This window comes from Onychostruthus taczanowskii, unplaced genomic scaffold (genome assembly GCF_017590055.1).
Source record: "Onychostruthus taczanowskii isolate IOZ18803 unplaced genomic scaffold, ASM1759005v1 scaffold22, whole genome shotgun sequence".
Taxonomy (NCBI): domain Eukaryota; kingdom Metazoa; phylum Chordata; class Aves; order Passeriformes; family Passeridae; genus Onychostruthus; species Onychostruthus taczanowskii.
In genome coordinates, this window is record NW_024499462.1 from 4,000,354 (window position 1) to 4,023,287 (window position 22,934).

A 22,934-nucleotide genomic window follows, 5' to 3' on the forward strand; every position below is an offset into this window, starting at 1 on the left:
AAATTGCAAACATCAGCAATGTTTCAAGATGATATAGGAAGATCTGGTACTGTGTCTCCTTGTGCTTTCCATATATAGATCTTTGCCCTTGCTCTTCCCCTCATCTCCGTGAGAGTTCATGTGAGGTTTGTAGTTTGCCTAAACACAGGGCTGCCCGGAGTCTCTGCCTTTTGTTTTTTGCCTTCCTAATTGGCTTTTCCTGGTTATTTTTCAAGCATGATGGTGTCAAGTCGATTTGCTCAGGAGTCAATCATGTGACATCATGATGCTTATGTAAACACTTCTTCCAGTTTGCCGCTTTATTAGCCGGTATTTTCCAAAGGTGCTGTCCAGAGCAAATCAATGACAAGGATGTCCTCCAGGGTGATCAGTGGGAGGGAGAGAAATCTTAATAAAGCCGAGGGCTTTTGGTTGGCTTCACTGAAGCTGCTTCTCCTGGTGCTTACAGGGTAATATCATGAAGCTCTGCTGCTCTTTTTGGTTCTTTATAATCTGAAGAGTGTAGAGTGGTCTTGACAGCAAGAAGTTGCCTTGATGAGTATTAACCTCTGTTTTCACATGTTAGTGAAGATAGAGGCTAAGATAATACTTACCAAGGCAATTGTGTGATTTCTGTGATACTGTGGCAGTGGTTTTGCAAAATCACACTTCTCCACAGAACAGGTGGAAGATGCTTTTCCATGTTGAGTCGATGCATTGGTGGGGGAAGAGAAATTGCTGAAGTCTCATGGGTGGAAGCTGTGACTGACTTATGGTCCCTTTTTTGGCTTTAGCTAACAGTTTATATTCCAGTTGGTCGCAGTTTTTCCTATTCCCAAGGGACAAGGTTATGTTTTAGTCCCAGGGTCACTGGAAGTTAAAGGAGCTTTAGAACTTGGGCATGAAAACTGCAGCTAATGGATGAAAATGAAACAAAAATTGCTCTTTCAGAAAGCTGGAGCTGATGAGGGCTGACTGGAAACCTACATTCTACTCTGATATCTTAAGGGAACAATGCAGGGTTAAAAAAAGGAACTTGGAGCGGATCTGTGGATCAGATGCTGTGGGCATACCACTCATACCTTGCATGTATCATTTATTTTAGTCCCTCGTCCCAAGAGCCCTTTGCCTTGCTGTTGAAAACACAGGCATACCCTGGGGAGTGCTGAGGGTGAGGTGAGGGGAGCTGCCAGGGATCCTGGCAGAGTAAACACTGCAGTACCTCCGTGTGTCCTCCACAGGCTTTTGGAATATCTGTAAAGGGCTGGATTTCACAGGTCACAGCAGGGCTCTGCTGTTTGCAGGGGTTTGGAGACTTCTGAAAAATTACTGCAGGCTATCCTTTTATAGTGATTGCATTTCAGTCTTTGAGGTTTGATCTTATGTGCTGCTAAAGAATAGGACTGGACCACAGGCTTCCTGTTCGCTCATTTGGAAAGCATTTAAAGAGAAGTTTTAACTATCTTCTAGCTGAAGTTATGGAATTTGCTGTTTTAAATTTTGGATGATAGCTGATATCCTTGTCAAAGTAAAGGGAAAAAGTTAACTAAAGGATTTACAGGTTTGGTAGATACCTTCTGTTCAAGAGTAATAGACTACAGAGGAGCATATGGCAGATTTTTTGGGGATGAAGTGTTGGGCTCAGTGACTTCAACTTATTTAATGTTTGGAGTATTGTTTTCCTATCCTCATTTTATGTTTAAAATTTTTTGCATTAATGAAAGAGAACGTATGCTTTTGGCTATAGAATTCTAATTCTGTGGGTGTTTTAGCAGATTATCTGAGCTGGCATAATTTAAATGGCAATATAGCAAACATAGTATTTACATGATGGATGGCGGTTGAGCAGACATTTAAAAAAAAAGTCATACACGATTCACACAGATCCTTTTGGCATTTTGTAACTCTGAATTCTGTTCCTGTGGCTGCACATTCTGTGTGCCCACAGTTTCAACAGTTAGCAGTATAAACGAGTAAATGTAATGTAAATGTAAGCAAATTTTATCTTGATAATAGCCTTGTAAAAATCTGCTAGATGTGTACAGATGTGTGCACTTGAACTCCTGTTCAAAAGTCTCTGGGACACACATTTCCCATTATTTTAATGACTAGAAAAATAATTTTATATAAATAAATATCTCAGATGGTACCATTGGTTTCTCTGATATAGGAAGTTTTTAAAACTAAGGGCCCTTCATGGACGTAAGTTGCACGAACACACATCTGTACTGATCCTGCTTGTCAACCACTCGCTCTCTGAAGAAGGTTTCTGAAATACCACAGATGTAGAAATCCCCTGCACTGGTGGGCTTCAGCTGACTCTTCATCTTTCTGCCCTGTCTGAAATGCCATCCACTACACATTCGGGAAAAAAAAAAAATCTACTTGCAAAATCTGGACCAGTAATTCCAGATTATGGTTTAAACTATTCCAGCTTGCCTTTCCCTTTCTTGGAGAGATATTTATATTGTTTTGCATCTCATGTCAAACCATGTTTTTCTTTCTGCTGAATTCTGCCATGTGTTGCTTCCAAGCCAGTAATCATAAGCACTCCATCTGCTTGGGGAGCACCTGCTGAATTCTGCCATGTGTTGCTTTGTTTGCAAGTCGCTTCCAAGCCAGTAATCATAAGCACTCCATCTGCTTGGGGAGCAGCGTAGTGATAATGTAAAAGGACGTTTCCACTATTCTGTTTAAAAGTATTCTCCATCTGTACCAAATCTGCCGTTTTAATGAGATTGTAAAGGGGTTTTGTTGCTTTTTTTCTAGAGAGGAGGAGATTGATTGTTGGGATGTTTTTTCCTTGCGTATCTACTAATTACATGATTGCATCCAAGGCCCTTTCTTTTTCCTAAGCTAAGAATTACTATAGGAATTTGCAGATCATGTAATTCAGGATGCAAAGGAATAAAGGGATCCTGGAAATTTTACCCAAAATCTATAAGTCATTGATTTTTCCATTAGTATTCAGCCTTTCTCTTACTACCCTTTGTTAATAGTATGCATTGAGAATTCATACTGAATGCTCTAAAATGGATTCACAAGGTTAAAAAAGAAAATACACTGTCACTATGATTTATGGCAGTCAGTAATCAGAGCTGAATTGATGGATGTGAATGTGCTGAGATGATTTTTTGGTGCTGGCAGATTTTAATTTTTCTTTGTGCTTTTCTTTTGTAATTCTGATCGTTGCTCTTTTAAAATTAATGGAGAGAGAATTGGACAACTGCTCTTGTGGGAATGTCACAGCCTAAACCAGGCTGGTTTTGTGGAGGTTAATAGGCAGTGGCCTGGGTCAGTCATGCACTGGTGTCATCACACTGATGTGAACTCAAAAAGCCAAGATCCAGGGACTGGAAAGGCAAAGCAGCCGTGGCAGAAGAAAGGAGCAGGCAGAGTGTGGGAGAGCGGCGTCGGGAGCTCCTGGAGGAGCAGGCTGGCACCCAGACCAAGCTGGCTCTGGCCACAGCCCTGGGCTGCCTGAGGAACAGGGGCCACGGCCCTCCAGCAAAACAGCAGAGACTCTGTGGAATCCTTGTCCCTAAAAATGTTTATTCCTCCTCTGCCAGCTTGGCTTTGGGATTGCCAGTTCTGTGTCCCTGGCCCGTGCTGGGGGCTGCAGCTCAGGGCCGTGGGGCACCACCCCACAGTGGCCTTGGTCTTCTGCAGGGACTTGTGGCTTTCTGTGAAACTGCCCCATTTAATCCTTTCACCTACTAAAGAGAGCTATTTGGCAAGTTTTAAATTTCATGTGATTCCCTTGAATCCTATTAGAGAAATTATCATATTTCCTTTCTCCTTGTTCCCGAGCACCTTTACAAAGGCAGAAGAAAGCTATTTAGGAGCCTGGGCTTTATTCAGAGCTAACTTTCCTTCAGTTAGAAACAAAAATTCAGACATTGATTAGTAACCCTGTGATCTTGGCTTTCTAGAACTGGGATGTTTGCATTTATTGTTTTGAAATTACAGTTCTCAGCTCTCAAAACTTACAGCAATGCTAAATCAAAATTCAGTTTTATAAATTGAATATTCAGGGTACTTTGTTTTGTGTGGTGGCTTGCAGTAACAGCATTGCTGTAGGGCAGTGATTGAAATCTCTGCTACATGGAGCTCTGTGCAGATATGTCAGTGAGGTAAATTAATCTAAACTGGCTTGGCCATCCTTCTGTACTTAAATTGAGGTGGGAGGCTCCTCCACCCTGCAGATAGCTGTTGTCTTCTCTGTATTTAGTCTGTGGCAGAAGTGGGTCTTACTCATGAATCCTATAATGCCCTCAGCAAAATGTGCAGGAGCACAGGGTAGCTGTTAATAGAATGCATCATCAGTGACATTAATTAAGTATTTTCCAGCCAGGTCCACCTGAGTGCATGACTGCTGCACCAGGGCCTCAAATTTTGCACCTTCTGAATACAGAGATGTCTACATAGACAACTGGTGTGATAAAAATTTGGTGTTTAAACTCAAGAGCACGGAGCTCCTCCCTGGTGGCTGCGCTCAGGTTGATGCAAACATGGAGATATATTTCTGGAAAATTTAAATTATCCCAATAGTGTTTCACATACCGCTCATTTCCTTTCATCAACAAATGAGGCATTAGGCCTATCTTCTCTGACCCAAATATTAGGTCACGATTATTTTCCTCCTCTTCCTCTTTGCTGTTCTTCTGTGCCAGTGAATATCTGTTTCCAGCTCACAGGTGTGAGGTGAAATGTGTGACAGGCAAGTGCAGTGCAGGAGCTCATGGTGAACTGAAGATTCAATATTCCCTTTCTCAGAAGGTGGGCATTCTTTAAAGCCCCTCCTGATGTAAGTAACTGTTGGGAAGCACAAAGAAAATTCCTGTTTCTGATGATAGCTTCCATTGAAAAGGGAGAAATCTGCTTTGCTAAAATCAGGAACCTCTCTCTGGGCTTCCCTCTGAAGCAAAATTATTTTGCCCTGGTGTTGCATTTAATCTCTCTAGTTTAGGAACTTGAAGTACATAGAGAACAGCCTTTTACTTCAGGAAAACAGCCTCTAGAACCAGCGGCACAAACCTATCATAATTAGTCATCAGAAAATCTGAATAAATATAAAATTACCGTGGAGTGGGAGGCAGGCATATGTGGTATTCAAAACACACGGAGTGTAAAATGATGTTATTGTTGCCTTTAGAAATAGTTCAAAGTAGTCTGCATTAGAAAGAGCTGATAAGCAGAATGACAAAAGCTTGTTTCATGAGTGATTCCAAGCAGCAGTGGTTTTCTGATCAGCTGATGCTGCAGCTATTTTGGGTATTCCACAGATCATGATTACATACACGGGGAATGATTGGAGGCAGCGAATATGGTAAGTGAGCCAGGAATCCTGGGACACGCTCTGTTACTAACTTAATAGTCTTCTGTTCACTTGTCCTTTGCCATTTCAATTGCCAAGGGAAGTGTAACAAGTGACCGTGCTTAGTTCCTTTAAAAAAAAAAAGAAAAAAAAAAGAAAAAAAGAAAAGCACTTCCTGAGGCTGCTATTTTTAGCAATGGTGCAGTGTCCAAAGTGTTAACTAATTGAGTCATCAGGTTTCATATCTGGCCACAGAAAATGGCAGTGGAAGAGGGAGAATGCTTTCCAGAACAAGTAAGCATTTGTGGATTCTGAAATGAGTGAAATCTGCATATCGAGTTTCTTGTATTAGTGTTTTAAGTCTTTGATTGTTTGAGGCTAAGCTGGATGTAGGAAGAGGTATGTTTCGGATTGTTTGGTGTGTTTTGTTTTCTGATGGCTGGATTATGGTGTAGGCTGAGGTGGCAGTCAAGTAGAATATTGCAATTATTTGTTCTCTTTGTCTTGCCAGTGGCTACATTGTGTTCAGAAAACTCTGTGGATGACTCTGATTAAAATTGCACAAACATTTTGTAACATTGTGGTCTGTGATCAGGGCCTTAAGTAACACAGATATTTCTAACACTTGAAGTATTTTAGCCAGTCTTGTATATTTCGAAAAAAAGTTTAAAATCTGTGCTTTATAGGTGTATTTTTCAAATAATACACCTCTTCTACTGGCAATCCACAGGCCAATTAAACTTGCAGAGGAGCCAGCTGTAGTGCTAGAAAAAAAGTGTGCTGGTAGTGACCTGTGGGGAGGCACCCGTACCACTCTTATTCCAAGAGAGTCCCAGTGACCTTCAAGGTGCTCCCTGTGGGATTTCAAAATTCCTCAAGTGAGGAAGCTGCTGTGAAAGCACATCCCTGTACTCCATGAACTGTGTTCAGAGAGTCTTCAATAGCTTGGGTGATTCGCATCAGTTAAAAACCACAAAGCCAAAACATTCTCTAGGCTACTCTACTGCAGAATTTAAAAAAACCCAACAGTTTCCCAGGAAAGGGAATTTGTGTTTTTAGTACTGATGAGTGCCAAGCTTTGTGGAAATGTCAATTAGCGGCAATATTTTTTTAGTTAGAGATACTGCTGATGCCAGAATAGAGCCGTTTACTGGCTAATTTCCACATCAGCAATAGCTTTGTGTTCTGAAAAAAATGCTGCAGTGAGTCCTCTTAAATGTGTATGTTGTTGTTTACTTGCTGTCAGCACAGGAATGGATGTTGTTCTCTGCTAAAAAGCATCTTTGAAAACTTTGGTTGTTTTCTAGTGAAGATGTATATTCCATAAGCTTACTTCCACCAATAATTTCAAAACTGTGAAAACATTCATTGGGATATTTTTTTTTTGTGAAGTAATTTTTTGAAGAATCTCTTATTATTCAGATATCTCACGGTACTTAAACTCACTGTTGCCCAGTCCTGAGAACTTTATTTACTCTCTCCTGCGTTTTGCAGCACAACAGTATCCATTTTCATAGTGATAAACATCTTTGCTGATGCTTCCTGTGAGTCTCAGCAGCACAGAACGGGACAGGCACGGTCCCTCCAGCTTCTGTGTGCAACAGCTGGGAGAGCAGAGCGAGCTGCGCGCCGTGGCGTTGGCAATGTGCTGCTCTGCAGGATGCTCTGCCCCTCTCTGCTGCACCAGAATGGTATTTACTCTTGCTTTACAGGGGTTTGTTGCCAGCTGTGTAGAAACTGCTATTTCTGTTCGTTTGTGTGTTGTTTGGGGAAGGTGTAGCAGCACTTGAAATGGGGTTTAGCAGTGGAGAAAGGGCAGAGTATATATGGGTTAAGATTTTCCTTGCTGATAAGTTTTTTTTTTCCTTTATGATAAGTTTTGTTTTGATCCCTTATGTAAATCTTACATAGGCTGCCCTGTATATTTGAGATGCAAGAGAGAAACAAGCTCTATTTCACTGCATGTTTATGCTGTGGATTTGCTATTCAGGAGTGATACTTCAGCACTGTACAGTAATGGCCCATTCTACCATCAAATGCCAGGGGAGATTCACTGTATACGGCTGGTATGGTTGGTTGTAGCTTATTTCTGGGATAAACTGATCTTCACTTTAATGGTAGCACTAAAAACAAGTTCTAAGTCTGTGTCTGTGAAGTATAGTGGGATTAAAGTCTTTTTGGCCAGTTTGGAAACTTTTAATTCATTAAAATTCATATAATTGTTATACCATTATATTTGATTAAACTGCTACATGTTTTTCAAACATACTTAATTCTCATGCTAAGAGGAAGTGATAATTTTGGATTAAAATAAATTAGCAAATCTGGTTAAGGTGAAGTAAAATATTAAAATAGTTCTGTTTGTATTTTTGTTTTAAAAATTGAAGTCTCTCCTGAGATATTCAATTCCTTATGATGGTTCTGCCAAATCCTGGCTCTCTAATGCACAATGGCTTTGAAAACCAGAAAAATATTAGTTCAGCTCTGTAACTGAAAAGTCACTGTGTAAAAATGGCATCACCTGATCTGCAGTGATTAATCTGTATATTTGGTAACTCTCTCTCAGAATGAAACGGAACTCTGTGTTTTCTTTCTCCCTGCATTGATCTCAAAGACCCCATACAGCTAAGGTTGTTCTCACTGTCACTGTTTTCAATCTGTGTCTGTAAATGCTGGTCCTGCCCTTGCCCCAACAGGGAATTTAGATTCCTCCTTCTGCTTTAGAACAGAATTCTGTATTTCAAGTTAGGACAGGACTTAAGAGTTGTAAACTAGAGTTTAAAATTTAGATAACATGCAGGGCTCTGATTTTTGCTCACAGATTTTGGTGCTTGGGCTGGAAAAAGCACTTTTCCTATTGGAATCTGAGCTCCTCCTCAAACCTGGAAGACGTGGAGTGAGGAACAGAACACTTGTAAACTAATTTACGTTTGCTGTGCACCCCAGTGAATACATTTCATCCAGACAGCCCCAACAAATGCTGTGACAGAGCTTTCCATGCCACTGCCCAGATTCCCAGCAGTGAATGCCGGTGTTTAATCATGGCAGAGGAAGGGAAGGGTGTGCAGGGAGGGATGGAGGCTGGTGGCTCTCCCGTGCCCAGCCCCACAGCTCCGTGCAGACTGCGTCCCATGGCACCACGCCTGGGGGAAAGGGTTCTCCTCTGTCTTTGCAGCACTAACAGGCTGCAGTGTGTCTGACACCTGCTCTGGCTTGCTCTGCATTGCCTTTGTGGTTTACAGACGTGTGGTGGGCTACAAAATGGGCCTGGAGTTACTGGGTCAGGTCCACAGCAGCAGACTCAGATGGAAACCGAGCTGCGGCAGGCTGTGGTCAGCAGGGAATTGCAGCTCCTGTAGAAGGACGTGGCTAAGACAGCACAGCCTGAAGTGTTCCCTGATGGTATTCCCCAGTAGGTCTCATGCATCTCCAGGCCAAGATTCAAATTGTTTCCTGGCAGGTTGCTCAGCTCCTGCACTGGGGAACTGGTAACTCTCCTGTGTGAAATTGCCCTCATGAGTTTGGGAAGTGCTGGGTAGGTATTTTTCCTCCTCAACCACCAAATTACCTCAGTCAGTCTTTAGCTGCAGGAGGACGTTTGAATACTTTAGTTTCTTGGTTTCATTGATTCTTTGCCATTGTACCTGGGTCTATCTATTTCACAAGGACAGCTGGTTCTGTAAGTGCCACAAGCTCTCCTGAGGTGAGCTGCTATGACAGACCTTATGTGATATCTTTGACTGCCCCTACAGAACTTAGTGGTTGCAAGTTTATGACTGTTTTGCAAATCTTGAGTCCTCTTAGTACTCAGAAGCTCTTTGGATAATTTCCACTGGCCCTTCAGGTTCTCTGTCTGTCACATCAGCCATATGGAGTTCTCCAGAGAGAAACCCTTCAACAAAGTGTTCAGGTGTGTAAAAGGAAGATTTTTGAAGGTGTGTAAAAGGAAGATTTTGCTGCTGATAGGGGTCATAATCCCTGCTATGGAAACCTATGCATTGGCACTCACAAACTGATTAATGTTTGTAATTCTTGTAAGAATCCTAAACCATATGACCCCCCCACCCCAAAAAGAAAAATAATTACATCTCTAGTAGCTTTACAACTACCCATTCAAATGCCTTTAAAACCTAAAAAGGCATGAATTGTAATTATATGTGGGGTTTGCAAAGCTTGCAGTGTAAATTGGTGTGTGTCTGCATGTATTTTTGCCACCTCTGAAATGGCTTGACCAGTTATCATCAAAATCTTTCTGTTTAACGGTAGTTAGAATTTCAAAGTTCCAAGGCAGAATCAATTTGGTTTTAAATGAGGGTTGAATTCAAAAGCAGGCATTAAGTAGAAACTTACGAATTCATGATAATGAAAGCTCTTAATAGATTATGTAGCTTGTCTATAGTTCTACAGATTGCTACAGTATTTTTTGGGGAAAATTTATGTGCATGACACTTCCCCTGACATGGAGTTTTCGCCATGTTATTACTACTAATTTCACCACATCTGATTGAAGCATATTTACATTATATTTTTATAGTCAATAAAATCTCTCCCACTAAAATCAATGGTATTGTCTCATTTAGGTTTATAAACCCTCCCCCCACCTATGAAATTATAGACAAATAAAAGCAGTTTACAAAATATTTTGACAAGAGTTGCAGAACTCTTTTCATCTCCTTTTTGGGTCCTGATTCTAAAATGATATTCACAAAGAGAAGAGGAGGTGGACTGCCTGATGTTATTCATGCAGTGATCTGAAGAAAGTGGCTTTAGCATGGAAGTGGCTTTAAACTTGGGCCGGAGATGTGCTGAAATTATCTGCTTGCTCTTTGGATAGTCAGCTCCTGAGAGGAAAACAGCAGGGAAGAGATCAATGGCATCTCATCTAGCTTGACATATGAGAGAGTTATTATCTTCAGGTGAATATAAACATGAGAAGAAACCCTGGAAGCACATCCAGCCCTTCTCTGGCTCTTTGTGACTGTGGTAGGACTTTTGAAAGCCGCTGATTTATTTTTCACTTCTAAATGTATGATAGGAAAACTTAAGAGAGGGAGAGATGAGTCATTATAGATTCAGGAGTTTCTTCCCAGAATTTGAAATAAACTTCTAGCTGCTGAGACTTTCTGCTTGAAGAAGGAATCCTAGATTTGAAATGCCAACGTCTTTTGCCGTTTAATGCATCAGATCCTTTTCATTACTTATATGTGTGAGTTGGTCACAAAGGGCCTGGTTCTTACACTGGTTGTCACTTTTAATGGAGTACAGTGATTCACTGGTGAAACCAGTCTTAGGGTCTTGAACAGAATGTGTCCCAGTTTACCTTGTCATTCATCTTTTCATCCAGTGTAGTCTGATAGCTGAAAAGTCTTTTTATAGACTTTGTCTTTTTATAGACTTGTTCTTGTTGTTTTCCCATTAAAATTATTCTTTTAATTTTTTAGTCTTGCATATTTACAAAGATTGTGTGTGTTTTGCAGATGTACATTGATTTTTTGTAGTCCTCAGTCTTGCTTTTGGTGTTACTAATTTAACACGTTCATACCAGTAATTGTTTTCATAAATTCTTCAACTGAACCTGGCACATCAAACCTGTGCTTCAAAATCTCAAAACTCCCCCTGTGCAAACTGGCAAAGCATATGGAAATAGTGTAGACCTTCACCTCTTGTCTGAACTTTGTCCCTGTGGGGACCTGATCTCAGTTCAGATGGTTTTGGTTGGGTTGTCAGGTCATAATTTTGTATAGAATTGCAGTTCAGTTATTCTGTATTTGTTGAGTATCTATGTTGGCAATTAAATAATGTGGAGATGATATCTTAAGGGGCATTTTCAACTTGGATGGTATGTTCAACATATTATAGATATTATATGTGGATGTTAGGCAAGAATTTGCCATGACTCTGTCTTTTGTGCCTTGGAAATCACAACCCCCTTTGCTATTCTTAGAAAATCAAAGGAATAACAACTGGTTTTCCTTTCTGTGTTGTGCTTGAGCTTTCTTAGGAAGCAAGCATTCAGGTATTTAAATCCAGGTGGGATTAGTGGTGTCACAAATCACAGGATTGAGTGAAGGAGGCTGCATACACAAAGTCTAAGCAACTTTCACAGTGAGAAAGCTGCATCACAGCTCCACTGCAGATGTTTGTCACTTCAAGAAAACAACTCACTCTAGAGCTCTCTGTGCCATTCAGGGCAGTCACAAACACCTCTTCTACTGATTGGAAGCTGTGAAATGTTCTTGGATCTACCAGCCTTGGCATCTCAGGCTATGGGTCCTTTGGAACCACCTTCCACTCCAAGTGGTTCATTTTTCATGGAAGCAGGGTGCATATTCAGCATTTTGCTGAGACAGACTCTGAGAAAGCTCCAAGGCATCTTGAAAATGGTTTTTACTAAACCTGCACTTTGTCCTGTGGTCTAGTAAGGAAAGAGGCTTGTTTGCATGGATGTTTTCCTAGTTTGGCCAAAGATTTCTAGAAGGAAGGACCTGCATCTAAAGTGCATTTTCCACTTTTGTTTTTAATTCCTTAGATGTGTGATTTTTCAGGAAATGTTTCAGTTTTCTCTACGAGCATGATAAGATTGATCACTATACAGAGATGGAGCCTCAGTTGTTGAAAATGTAGTTGGTTGTAGATTCACATGCATATTTTGCAGAAATTCAAGAGGTTTAGTCGCCAGTAGTGTGACCAAGAAGAAAGTTTCACACAGCCTAATACCAGTGTGGTTTTTAACCTGTGGAAACCATACTGTAGTTACCTAGCTGGAATAGAGCCCTTTATGGGGACATTGCAAATAGCATCATATCTTTGGCTGCTTTGTCATGCACAATACAATGATATGATCAAAGAAAGTTGATGATTAAACGGTGCAATAGGGCAAACAATTAGAGGGATTAATTTGGTTTTTGACTAATAATTATATTGTTTCTCTTTTTGCAATCATATTCAAAACAGCTGGCCTTCCCTAGCCAAAAGATGTGTCCTCTGAATTGCCAGGCATTGGGAGTGGAGCTTTTCATGTTGCCTGAGGTTGTGTTTAGAGCTGTGATCCCAAAAGCATGTCTCTGGAGGGTAATTAACAGCCCAAGTGCAGATAGCTGTTGGCCTCAGGCTGGTACATCCTTATCAGAAGAGAACACATATGGTGGCATGGTATGTAAAGTGTGGGCGCTTGTTTGCACAGAGAACATCATTCATCCAGTGCAATCAGCCCCCTTTCTAATAAAGAGGATACAATGGAAAAATTTTTATAGTGATATAGTTAAAAGGTAACAGCAGAGAGATACAAGGGATTAGAGCCTCTTGGAGGATGAATGAAGTCTCCCCTTGACAGTGATGTCGCTGGTTTATTTCACGTGACTCAGACACTGCTGTTAATTGGCACTGTAGTTTATTTGGAATAAAATTTCATTGCTTACCGAGTGAGGGTAACACATTTGCATGTAAGAAAACCCTAAATTAGCATAGGAGCAAAATCTAAGAAATGGCAAGGTCCTCCCATTTCTGGTGTCATGCTTAGTGCCCATCAGAGTTAAGCCTTCCTGCAAAACAAAAGCCAGTGGTTGCACTAAGCCCACCCTTACCAAAATAAGCAAAAATGTTTATCATCCATTTCCTCAGGTCACCTCATGCTGCTGCAAAGACTCTCTTTGTTGAGCACATTTGCAAATGGAAGTAACATAAGTTCATCCCTTAAAATGAGGTCATTGCCTCTCCCCACAACAAATGTTAGGCATGGTTAGCATCTTTTTGTTGGGACTCAAGCCAGAATGCATCCTGCTCTGGCACAATGGGAACCTGCTGGGGGTTTCCCTTCACAACAGCTACTGTTAAAGATGGAGTGAAAAACAAAACCCTGCTCCCAATGTGAAAAAAGACTGGATTTTTAATCTGAAAAAGAGGCCACTGTAAGCAGAACACAAAAGGAAAGAGAGATGAGCATAATAAAATACCACCAGTATGGGAGGAGGCCTGTGCACGTTAAAAATAATGGCTTTGCACTTTAGAGGGTTCACTCAATAATACAGATTCTCTGTTTTCTTAAGGGACCCTCTCTAGTGCCATGGAAAAAACAGGCCAGACCCTGGACTGACAGTCAGTGAAAATTTGCTTATAGTTTTTTTCTCTTTAGCCATGATAATTTAATCTATTACTTCACAATTTAATCTCTTACTTCACTGGAAGCACTTAAAGTAAAAGAGTGAATATGTATTTGCTAGCATGAGTCAGCATCAGCATTTTCTGGAGACTTAAGGTAATATCCAAGTGGCTTAGGCATTAGTCTTTGCTGTAATAGAAATATTTTTTATTCATGTAGCTTTTCCTCAAAATGGGGAAACAGTTCTCAGCTCCCTTCATCTTGTGGCAGGACTAGGGGACCATAAGGTAAAGAAGAGCTGGCACAAATGGAGTGCTGCTGCCAGCACAGCTTATTCAGCGTCAGCCCTTTCCTGAGATGTCCCTGGGATGAATGTTGGAAATTAACTCCAGACTGGAAAACCTGTTGTGTTCTGCAGGCAGTCTGCAAGCTCATCAGCCTGCTGTGCATTAGAGAAGGGATTTTTTATAGCAGTGTGCGTTAAAGGCAAATACAAGAATCTAAAAGAAACACACATTGCATAAAACCTCTCTTCATTAGCCAGTTGAGCACATTTGCACATTTCTTAAAACTAGAAACAGTCCCTTTTTCTTCCAAGAAGGTATGGGGAGAGAGGGGAGAAACCATGCCATCTGTGAAGAAAAAGCTTGGTATTATGGCATTCACCAGTACTGGTACTCCCATAAATCCACTGTTTATTAAATATTCTCTGAATAGCCATTTCAGAGCTAAATTCTGTGTGCAGGATCTGAAGTTTGTCTCTCCAAGAATCAAAACACTTGTAAAAGTCTTAATTTTTAATTCTAATATGCATGTAGACTTTGGAAAGGTAGCAGCCATAGGAAGCACAGGAGGGAGCTGGGAAGGGCTTTGGGGACACAGCCTGACAACAGGGATCCAGTGCAAATGCACAGGAAGGGCTGTAATCTTTGTGGCTGACTGCAAGAGCATCTGAGATTCAGGGTGCTTTGATGTGTGCCCCATGCCTGTTGTTCTCATGATGTTTGTCCAGACCTTGGAGAATCAAAAGCCAATTTTCATCTTCATTTCATATTGGGATTGATTACAAAAAAAAAAAGAGAAAGGGGTCTGAACTGGCCACAAGCATCCAGAATGCTTCTCAGGAATGCTGAGGTTTAATTAGTGAATAATAAATCTATTAGGTCTGGTGGGAGAATGTCCTGTAGACAGTGTCTATGTCTATTCTGTCTGTGTGGGGTTCTTAGTTTTGGATTCCAGCTAGTGTGGAAGGTGGGAATGGGCATGTGGAGAACAATTGCCCACAGAAAGGAGCACATGGGTGTCCTGGGTGATGGTTGGAACCCAAAATCCTTTTCCCCCAGTGTGGTTTTAATGCATTTCATATAGCAGGTCCTTTATCAGTTTATGACATGGGCTTCCAGGAGTGATGGCAGTCCAGATAAATAATTATTAACATTATTATTGCACTTCTGTGATCTTTAAAATCCTGCACTGGTTTGAGCCTAGGCTCTAGTGCTGTTTCTGTCTGTAATGCTGAGGCAATTTACAGGCTCTAACGGGGACTCTAAGAGTCTCTTTTTAAAACAAAACAGTGCCAATTGCAAGTAACATTTTTCTACTCTACTGAGGTATTAGGAAAAAAAAAAAAAACAAACCCAAAACAACTAATTTAGGCTTAAAATACAAATGTAAAGTTGGCAAATTTTGGGTTCAGATATGTAGAAGTTTTGGATTGGTGTTTTTGATCAATTCCTTATGTTTTGGATTGAGAGTGTTCATTGGTTCTTGTGGTTTTGGAAGTGATGTGTCTTAACAAGGATACTCAAGACATTTTGTGAGACAGAAAAAAAGTTGAAAATCTCTCCTCTGTGTGGGTAGGTCTGAAGTAATGTCTTAGTTATAGGGGAAGTGGAAGCTGGCAATACTACTTTTAGGGAGGCTGAAACTGCTTTTGGCTTCCAACAAGGTTGTCTCTGTTTTCTCTCTAATGTTACTGCTTGTTTCTGCTTATGGCAGAGGTGGAAATGGATGGAGTGACTCCCAGAAACCCTGCTGAACTTCTTGCACAATCGTACACCCTCAGTCCATTGTCCCTCTGTGCAAATCTCAAAGGTCCTGTGCATGGCGGCCCGGAAAGGGTGAGCTAACCCCATCTGTGGGCCTGGGAGCATCAGCTGAGATCAGCCAAGAAAGCTTTCCCCTTTTTCAGAGCACAGGGGAGTGTTACACCCTGTGTGCTACGGCAGCCCATGCACTCGCACACATTGGCTCACATCGCGTTCAGGTAACTGGAAACCAGGAAGGTGGAAACTGCCAGTGCCAGCTCAGACCAGCTGAACGGAGAGAGGGTTTGGGTAATCCTCTTAAAGGCAGCTTCTCTGGGTGCTTCCCACTTGCTGGTGTCGTGCCAGCTTTTCCTGCCCGGTGCCCTGGTGCCGGGAGCCTGTCTGGGCACTGGGAGTGCAGGCTGACGGGGGAGCAGGATGCTGGGCCCAGCGCCTCACTGGCCCCCCTGCCCGGATGGCAGCCTGGCTGCTGGTGTGTCTGGACACTTGGAGCTGTTTTGGAGTGAGTTTTGAGGGATGACTGGCAAAGGAGGACATGCTGTTAGCTTGAGGGAGTGGATTTGGCCATCACTTAGCGGCACCTGAGGTAGTTTGGTTTGAGACATTTTTTTATGGCCTCAGGCTGGGACTGTGGCCTGAACTTTATCCTTTCTGCTGTTAGTGAGTACTTCCAAGAGTTGTTAGGTGTTCAGAACCCCTAAGTCCAAAAGTGATGCCCAAGTCTGTAAGAGACACAGGCATTGCTCTCCCTCCGCAGTGAAATTGCAGTTAGAGATTAATGTGATTATGAAATATTTATTGCTGCTTCTGCCTCTGCCCCTCCATTTTGTTGGAGCAAACAAACTGGGACGTGTCTGCAGACGAGCAGTGTTCCTTGTCTGGCGTGCATTAATGCCACTGCCAGAATCTGATTTTCCAGAGCGAGTGGCTCTGGCGCATCCCTTCCCCACCCAGGAGCAGCTGTAAACAGCTGATGTTAATTCTGGTCCCCCTGCTGACTGTGCCAAACAGGGATGCCATTGCCCTCTGACAAAAAGGCTCCCGCTCTGTTGAGCCCTCCCTCATACCTTTAGTAATGCTGATAAAATGCTGACCTGTTTTTTTACCCCAGTGACTGCTGTTGCTAAGCACTGAGAATATGACCTGTCTCCTGTAATAATCTGCATTGCACAACTCAGATGATCTCCCAAATGAAAGCAGCTCTCAAGGCAGCTTTTCTTCCCCATGATCTTCATAGTTATGATTATTTACTTTGCAGCAGCACCTTATTTTTGAGAAAGTCTAACTGAACACCAGTATTTGGGGGCTGTTCTGTTGGGAAGGCCATTGCAGAAGCTGGTTCGTAATGATCAGCGTGGCATGCTTGCAAAAGAATGATAAAGAGCAGGGAAGGCTGTAAGCTGGTGACTTATCACTGCAAAGTGGAATGCAAAGTGTGCAAAACTCAGGAGAAAATGAGGAGCTCATAAGTAATGGTTTTCTCCTTAGAGGGGAGAGCTTGTTTTATTAGAAGTACCAGTAAAATTGTCTTGTATCTTCTGTGGGTACAAGGAGAAAAGCAGATTTCCTACCCACTTAGCATTTTGCTGTTGTCATGCCCAAGACTGCTTCATCCTGCATGTGAAGGAGGCTTCTGATGGGCTTGGAGCAATTAATGAGCACAAAATTCAGTTTGCAGTGGCTGTGTTGACAGGAGAGAAGAAAACTCTATAGAAAATCTAGAAATTCAGTATTAAAAAAAAAAAAAAAGAAAATTATTTGAGCAACAGATAAGTAACTGTGCTTCGGTGCCAGGGTGGTTCATATTTCTCCTAACACTAACTGCCTTTATTGTGTAGTGTAAAGGCAGTTGTTGCACTCTTTCAAAATGTTAAAACATCTCAATGCACTGGTAGCTGCAATGATGTAAGGCTGGGATGAAATGACACTGAGAGGGAAAGAACGCAGACAACTCTTGCTTTACCAGTCTAGAAGAGGGCACAAAAAATATGTTGACTGTCCAAGATGGCAGGGAAAGCTGTGGCACAGATAAAATCAAAGATTGTGTGATTTGTCCCTCTTGAAAGCTAACCCAGTTCGTTGCATTTGCTCCAAGGCAGGATCAGCATTATCTAAACTGTCCTCCCTGGATATTTGCATAACTTGTTAAAACCCCCTGGGGATGGGACTTCCTCTCAGTGATTCTGTCATGATTTAACCAACATTTCTGCTGTCCTTACATTCAAGCTGAAGTCATCATAAAGTAAATTTGTGTAACTATCTTTAATGCAAGGTCTGAAAAAAAGGAAAACGCAGTTTATATAATGGCCCTGTACCTAGAGATTTCTGGCTTCTTCACTGAATGTGAACAGGCATTATCAATAAAAATGTGCCATAAAATGAAGGACAATGGGGAAAATAAACCAAAATGTTAGCAGACGTGAGATTTTATATGTTCATTTGTAGAACCATGGGGTTTTTAATTCCACCAACATCCATCCTTACAGGTTGAGTATTTTGAATTTTTTTTTTAATCGCTCAGATTAGTTCTCACAGTACTGGTTGGGTCTGTTCAGCCTGGGCATTGGAAGTGGTGTGGCACCTTTGGGAAGAGCAGCATGGCTCCCCCATGGCTGTGTGCCCCTCTGGGTGCCAGATGTGTCCCTGGCTGCTGGCCTTGCGTGTGAGACTCCGCTCCATAATTCATGTTTGTGTGTGAAGCCAAGCCTCCTGCTGCCTGCTCAGGATTTGACCCACATTTGATAAGGTGGTTTGGGATCCTTTCATGTCTAGTTGAGTGGATGTACAATATGCTGTATCATTAATAATTTCTTTGCCACTGAAATGTGTTTTTGTACCATGCCATAATTTCTCACAGGACTTCTCCTTTTTTCTTGTAGTCTGACACAAATGCAAGTTACCTGAGAGCAGCTCGAGCTGGCAACTTGGAAAAGGCTCTTGACTACTTAAAAAATGGAGTGGACATCAACATTTCAAATCAGGTTGAATAATATTTTGGTCAAATTTTCTGGATAAATACCTTTCTTGCTGTTTCTCAGATTTCTCATTATATTTGCACTTCATGTCAAAGATAATGTATGTATTTTTTGGTGAACCATGTTTACATATCTTATCCAATTAATTTTTTTTAAGCCCTTTACCCAGACACCATTTCACTTGCACATGGAGAATGCGCTACCTTATCTTTCATTCCATTTCTATTGCATTAGATCATGGAACAGCACACAAAATGTGAGACCCCAGAGCCAGTATATCTTGATTTCATTCTTATTCTGTGCTTATAACATCTAATTCTTGTGAAGTTTGCCTTAGTTTTTGTAAGCAGTCCTCTCAGTTGGGATGGCAATAACTTGTCTCCTCATATGCTTGGTAAGCTGGAAAACACTTGGTAATCCTTCTAATTGCTTTTCTTTTTCCCCTCCCTTTTTTAAACTAGAATGGGTTGAATGCTCTCCATCTCGCTTCCAAAGAAGGGCACGTAGAAGTTGTCTCTGAGCTGATCCAGCGAGGTGCCAGTGTGGATGCAGCCACAAAGGTCAGTCAGGCCTATCTGGTTGTTCCCTTGTTCACCCTGCTGGCCTGGGCACGAGGTGTTGGCCAAGTGATTACAGACTGCTGCAGCAGTAATTGCCCATTTTCCACTGTTGGGGGGGGTCACCTCAATAATTGCTTAATAGAAACAATTACAGTAGATGATAGTAAATGTCACAGATTGCTGGGGAGCTGATTTACTGAACAAATTGTAGATTTCTGTTTTGGTTTCTGTCCATGCCATGTCTTCTAGAATAACACACTCATTGGAAGTATTCAGCAAAAAATACTACGTTCTAAAGTGGAAGATGTTCTTGGTTGTATTGTTACGTATTGAGTCTCAGGTTTTGTACTCTTTTCAAATGTCTCTGTCTCTAATTGCAGAAAGGAAACACAGCACTGCACATAGCATCCCTCGCTGGACAAGCAGAAGTCGTCAAAGTGTTGGTTACAAATCGGGCCAATGTCAATGCACAGTCTCAGGTAAAGCCACGTGTCCCTGTTTGCTGCTGCCAGCAACTCTGCTGACACTAAAGTTGTTCTTCTCTTAGAAACTTCTGGTTTTAGCAAATATATTTGGTAGATCTTACAGTGTTAATGTTGGCTCTAGAAAGTAGAGTTGATAGTCAATGAGATCAACCTCAGATCTGCCCTAGGAGTGCCCTACGAGCTGCTGCTTGTTAGAGCTGGAAGAGACAAGGATAGAACAGGAGAGTGGAGAGAACGTGTTCGAAGGGATCCTGTTTCACATCATTCACTGTCTCAGGCTTAGTTGAGCCCATCCCCTTTCCTTGTACAGGGAGGTACTGCAGGCATGTGCACAGTTTGTAAGCTTGGTTCAAGTCCTTAGAATAAATGTTTGGGTCAGTTATAGAGAATTTGAAATGAGAGAAAACAGCGCTGGTGCTACAAGCAAAGCAGCAAAACAAAACAGAAAAACTCTGGCTCGAAAAATGCATAAAATACAGATTGTTGAAAGTCATGTGGCTGTGCCAGCAGTGTCCTGCATGCCACCCCATTCCTGCTCTCCCTGCTCAGGGGCTGGCAGGCAGTGTCGTAGAAAAGACAGTCTTCTCATCTGGCCCAGGATTACCATTTTGCTGTATTACAAAGATGTGGGCATGAAAATAAATGTTTGTTAAAAAAAATACATTTTAAAGAAGGAGGGTGGGTTTTTTAATTGGTCTTTCAAATAATAGGAACAAAATGCTTAACAGGATCTATTTTGAAAATGTTAGTTATTTGTGGTCTATATTTCTTTTTTTTTTTCACCTGAACAAAAGAAATAAATGACTCAGTTCTTCTTTCTTACTCTTTTATAGTAGCTCAATACAGCAATATTTGATTCCACGAACCGTATAACTTAAATTTAAAGAAAACAACAGCATACACTATTTTTAGGTAAAATCTCCCATGCTTGTTATGAAGTAAAACAAAGCAGAAATATTTGCCATAGTTTTCCTGTTAAAGAACTTAAGATGAGATTGACAGGATCTTTTCAGCTTGTGTTTGACAACTTGTGTATTCAGCCCTGAAACTAAAAATAATCTGAGATTGTAAACATCTTATATAACTGCATTGTCCATATACCCTAAGGTTTTGCCACATGTTACTCTTTGCTAACATGCCAGAATTAAAGATTTACTTCTCCCCCACCCCACTATGGAGGCCTTTGATGTCTCTACTTGGGACACCCATGTAACACCTCTATTGGCCATTCCAGACCAATACCCACCCCAGCTGGGATTCAGCTTTTGAGGAGGTCCCTGGTGCTTTCTGTGGCCAAACTGCCCTGGACCAGCTTGGTCTGTGATGCTGAGCTTCACCTGAGCTTTGTCTCCTCTTTCCTTGACGCTGACAGCTCTCCCATGCTGACAGTTCCAGTGTTAGACCTTCTTTAACCAAATATTCCTGTCTGTAAAAAAGCCAAAAAACAAGCCAGAAATTTGTGCTGGGGCTGAATTTTAAACCTCTTCTAAGGGCTGTTTATTACTATTCAAGGCAAAATGGTTTTTTTCAGACTTGTGGCTGTCTGGCAATTCCAGCCCCTTTTTAAAGAGAGAACCAAGTGTAAAGTGTGGGGTGGAAAGATATTTAACACCCTACAAAAATTTAACGTAGGAGAAAAGGTTCTGCTCTGCCTCCAAATGCTAATAGTATTTGGTTTTGAGAATTTTTGCCTATTAATTATTTCATGAAGCCAACTATTTGGTAGAGTTTCCTGCTTCCTTTCTAATTGCAAATGTTTGAAACTAAAAAACTGATCTTTGTTTCCAGCTGAGTTAGTAAGTAGATACAGAATATGCCATGAAATGATAGAATACCAGACTCAATACCAGACTGCTGTTCACTCTAATAACCTCTAGTGTGACATATGAGGTACCTTAGCAAGTTCTTCCTGGCTTCTCTGTTTTTTAATTAAGTAGAATTTTGACTGTATGGTGACTGAACTGTTGAAGCTCTGCTCTGGAGAGTGCATTAAACACATTCCTAACTTTGGGCTTAGGCTCTGTGAGCCCTTGAGTGCCTGCTTTGCGCTTGTGGCAGTGCTTGTCTGAACAGAGACCGAAATATCAAAATCCTGGAACAGCAGCAGGCCCTGCCACCTGTGCAGGCCTTGTAAACATGTGGCTTCACAGCTGCTCGGTGCCTTGCTGCTGGTGAAGTTCCTCTTGGATCAAACATCCATTTCCTCCCCAGCTGTCCTTTGTTGTGACTTCCTCCATATCCCTGCCGCCAGCTTGGCCTCAGGTCACCTGTGCTCGGTGCTGGAGCTGTGCCCTGCCCCTCTGCCCGCTGCTGGCACAGTCAGGTGTCCCTCAGCTATCCCACTGCAGCTCAGCCCAATTTCACCACCACAGGTCTGAGCCTGTGGTGTCCCTCTGCATCTCTCCTGGGCCCAGAATGTGGATGTTTATCCTTCGTTGTAAACATGTGAGCAAACTCCTCTCAGCTCATCTGTTTTCAGCCCCATTGGTTTTCTGCAAAATCTAGGTCGGTGTCCTGTGTAACTGTAGGAGAGATTTCAGAAATTCTTAGAACAAAAGGTAAAATAGACATTGCTTTAATATTGATCAAAAAAAAAATTCAGTTTCTCACAGGCTGTTTACGGTTAAGGCAAAGACAAAAGCATTGACTGTAAGACAAAGGCATTCACCAAAGAACGAGTTAAGCTCTGCAGCCTCTAATACTTGTATTGCATTGATTGAAATCAGTCACCTAAGCATAATTTGAGAGATGCTCTAATGTGTTCAGAAACACTGATAAACCTCTGTCTCAAACTGCTGAGAACCAGTGATCCTCACATCTCCTGGTGCCTGAAATATGAAGTAGCTCGGTGCCCAGAGGCAGAGTGTGCTCAGAAGGCAGCTCTTGGAGGAGATGGAAGGCAGAAGTAGCTGGCACAAGTGAAAGAGAAGTCAAAGCTAATGGAAAGAAGAGAAAAAAAATGTCAGTTACTCTGAAGAGTCACTGCTCTTGCTTTTGCCACAGACTTGTATTGTATTTCCCTGTCCTGTTTAGTATTTCCAGTGCTGTGGCTGTATTTATCAGGAATCATAACTCATTGCCACCAAATCATCTGTCCAGATTGATTTTTAGCTTAACTTCTCAACAGATGTGAAATGAATTGTTCTCATTTAGCTGTGGGAATTGTACCTGGTCAGATTAAAAATTCTTCTGTGTCCTTTTAAATAATATTACCCTTCTCCCATCTTCACTTAAGTCAGTGTAGATCATGCCATTAACTCATCTGTGAGCAAACAGTTTTTTTGCTTTTCACCTAATCTTCCCTCATTTGGCAGATCTGTTTTATGTAGAAAATGTTTCTGGGATGTTTACACTCTTGTTTTCATATTTCAGAATGGCTTCACTCCATTGTACATGGCAGCCCAAGAAAACCACCTGGAGGTTGTTAAGTTTCTTCTTGACAATGGTGCCAGTCAAAGCCTTGCCACAGAGG

At 41.6% G+C, this 22,934-nt stretch overlaps 1 protein-coding gene across 6 annotated transcripts in view; it reads left to right on the top strand.

The window, feature by feature from the left end:
• ANK3 (ankyrin 3) overlaps positions 1–22,934 on the top strand; it is a 287,480-nt gene that overhangs the window by 131,327 nt on the left and 133,219 nt on the right. For all 6 annotated transcript variants that reach the window (XM_041404780.1, XM_041404784.1, XM_041404782.1 and 3 more), the window contains exons 2-5: positions 18,322–18,423; positions 18,879–18,977; positions 19,358–19,456; positions 22,835–22,933. In XM_041404780.1, the coding sequence (XP_041260714.1) occupies positions 18,322–18,423; positions 18,879–18,977; positions 19,358–19,456; positions 22,835–22,933 (399 nt within the window). The remainder of the gene's footprint in view (positions 1–18,321; positions 18,424–18,878; positions 18,978–19,357; positions 19,457–22,834; position 22,934) is intronic.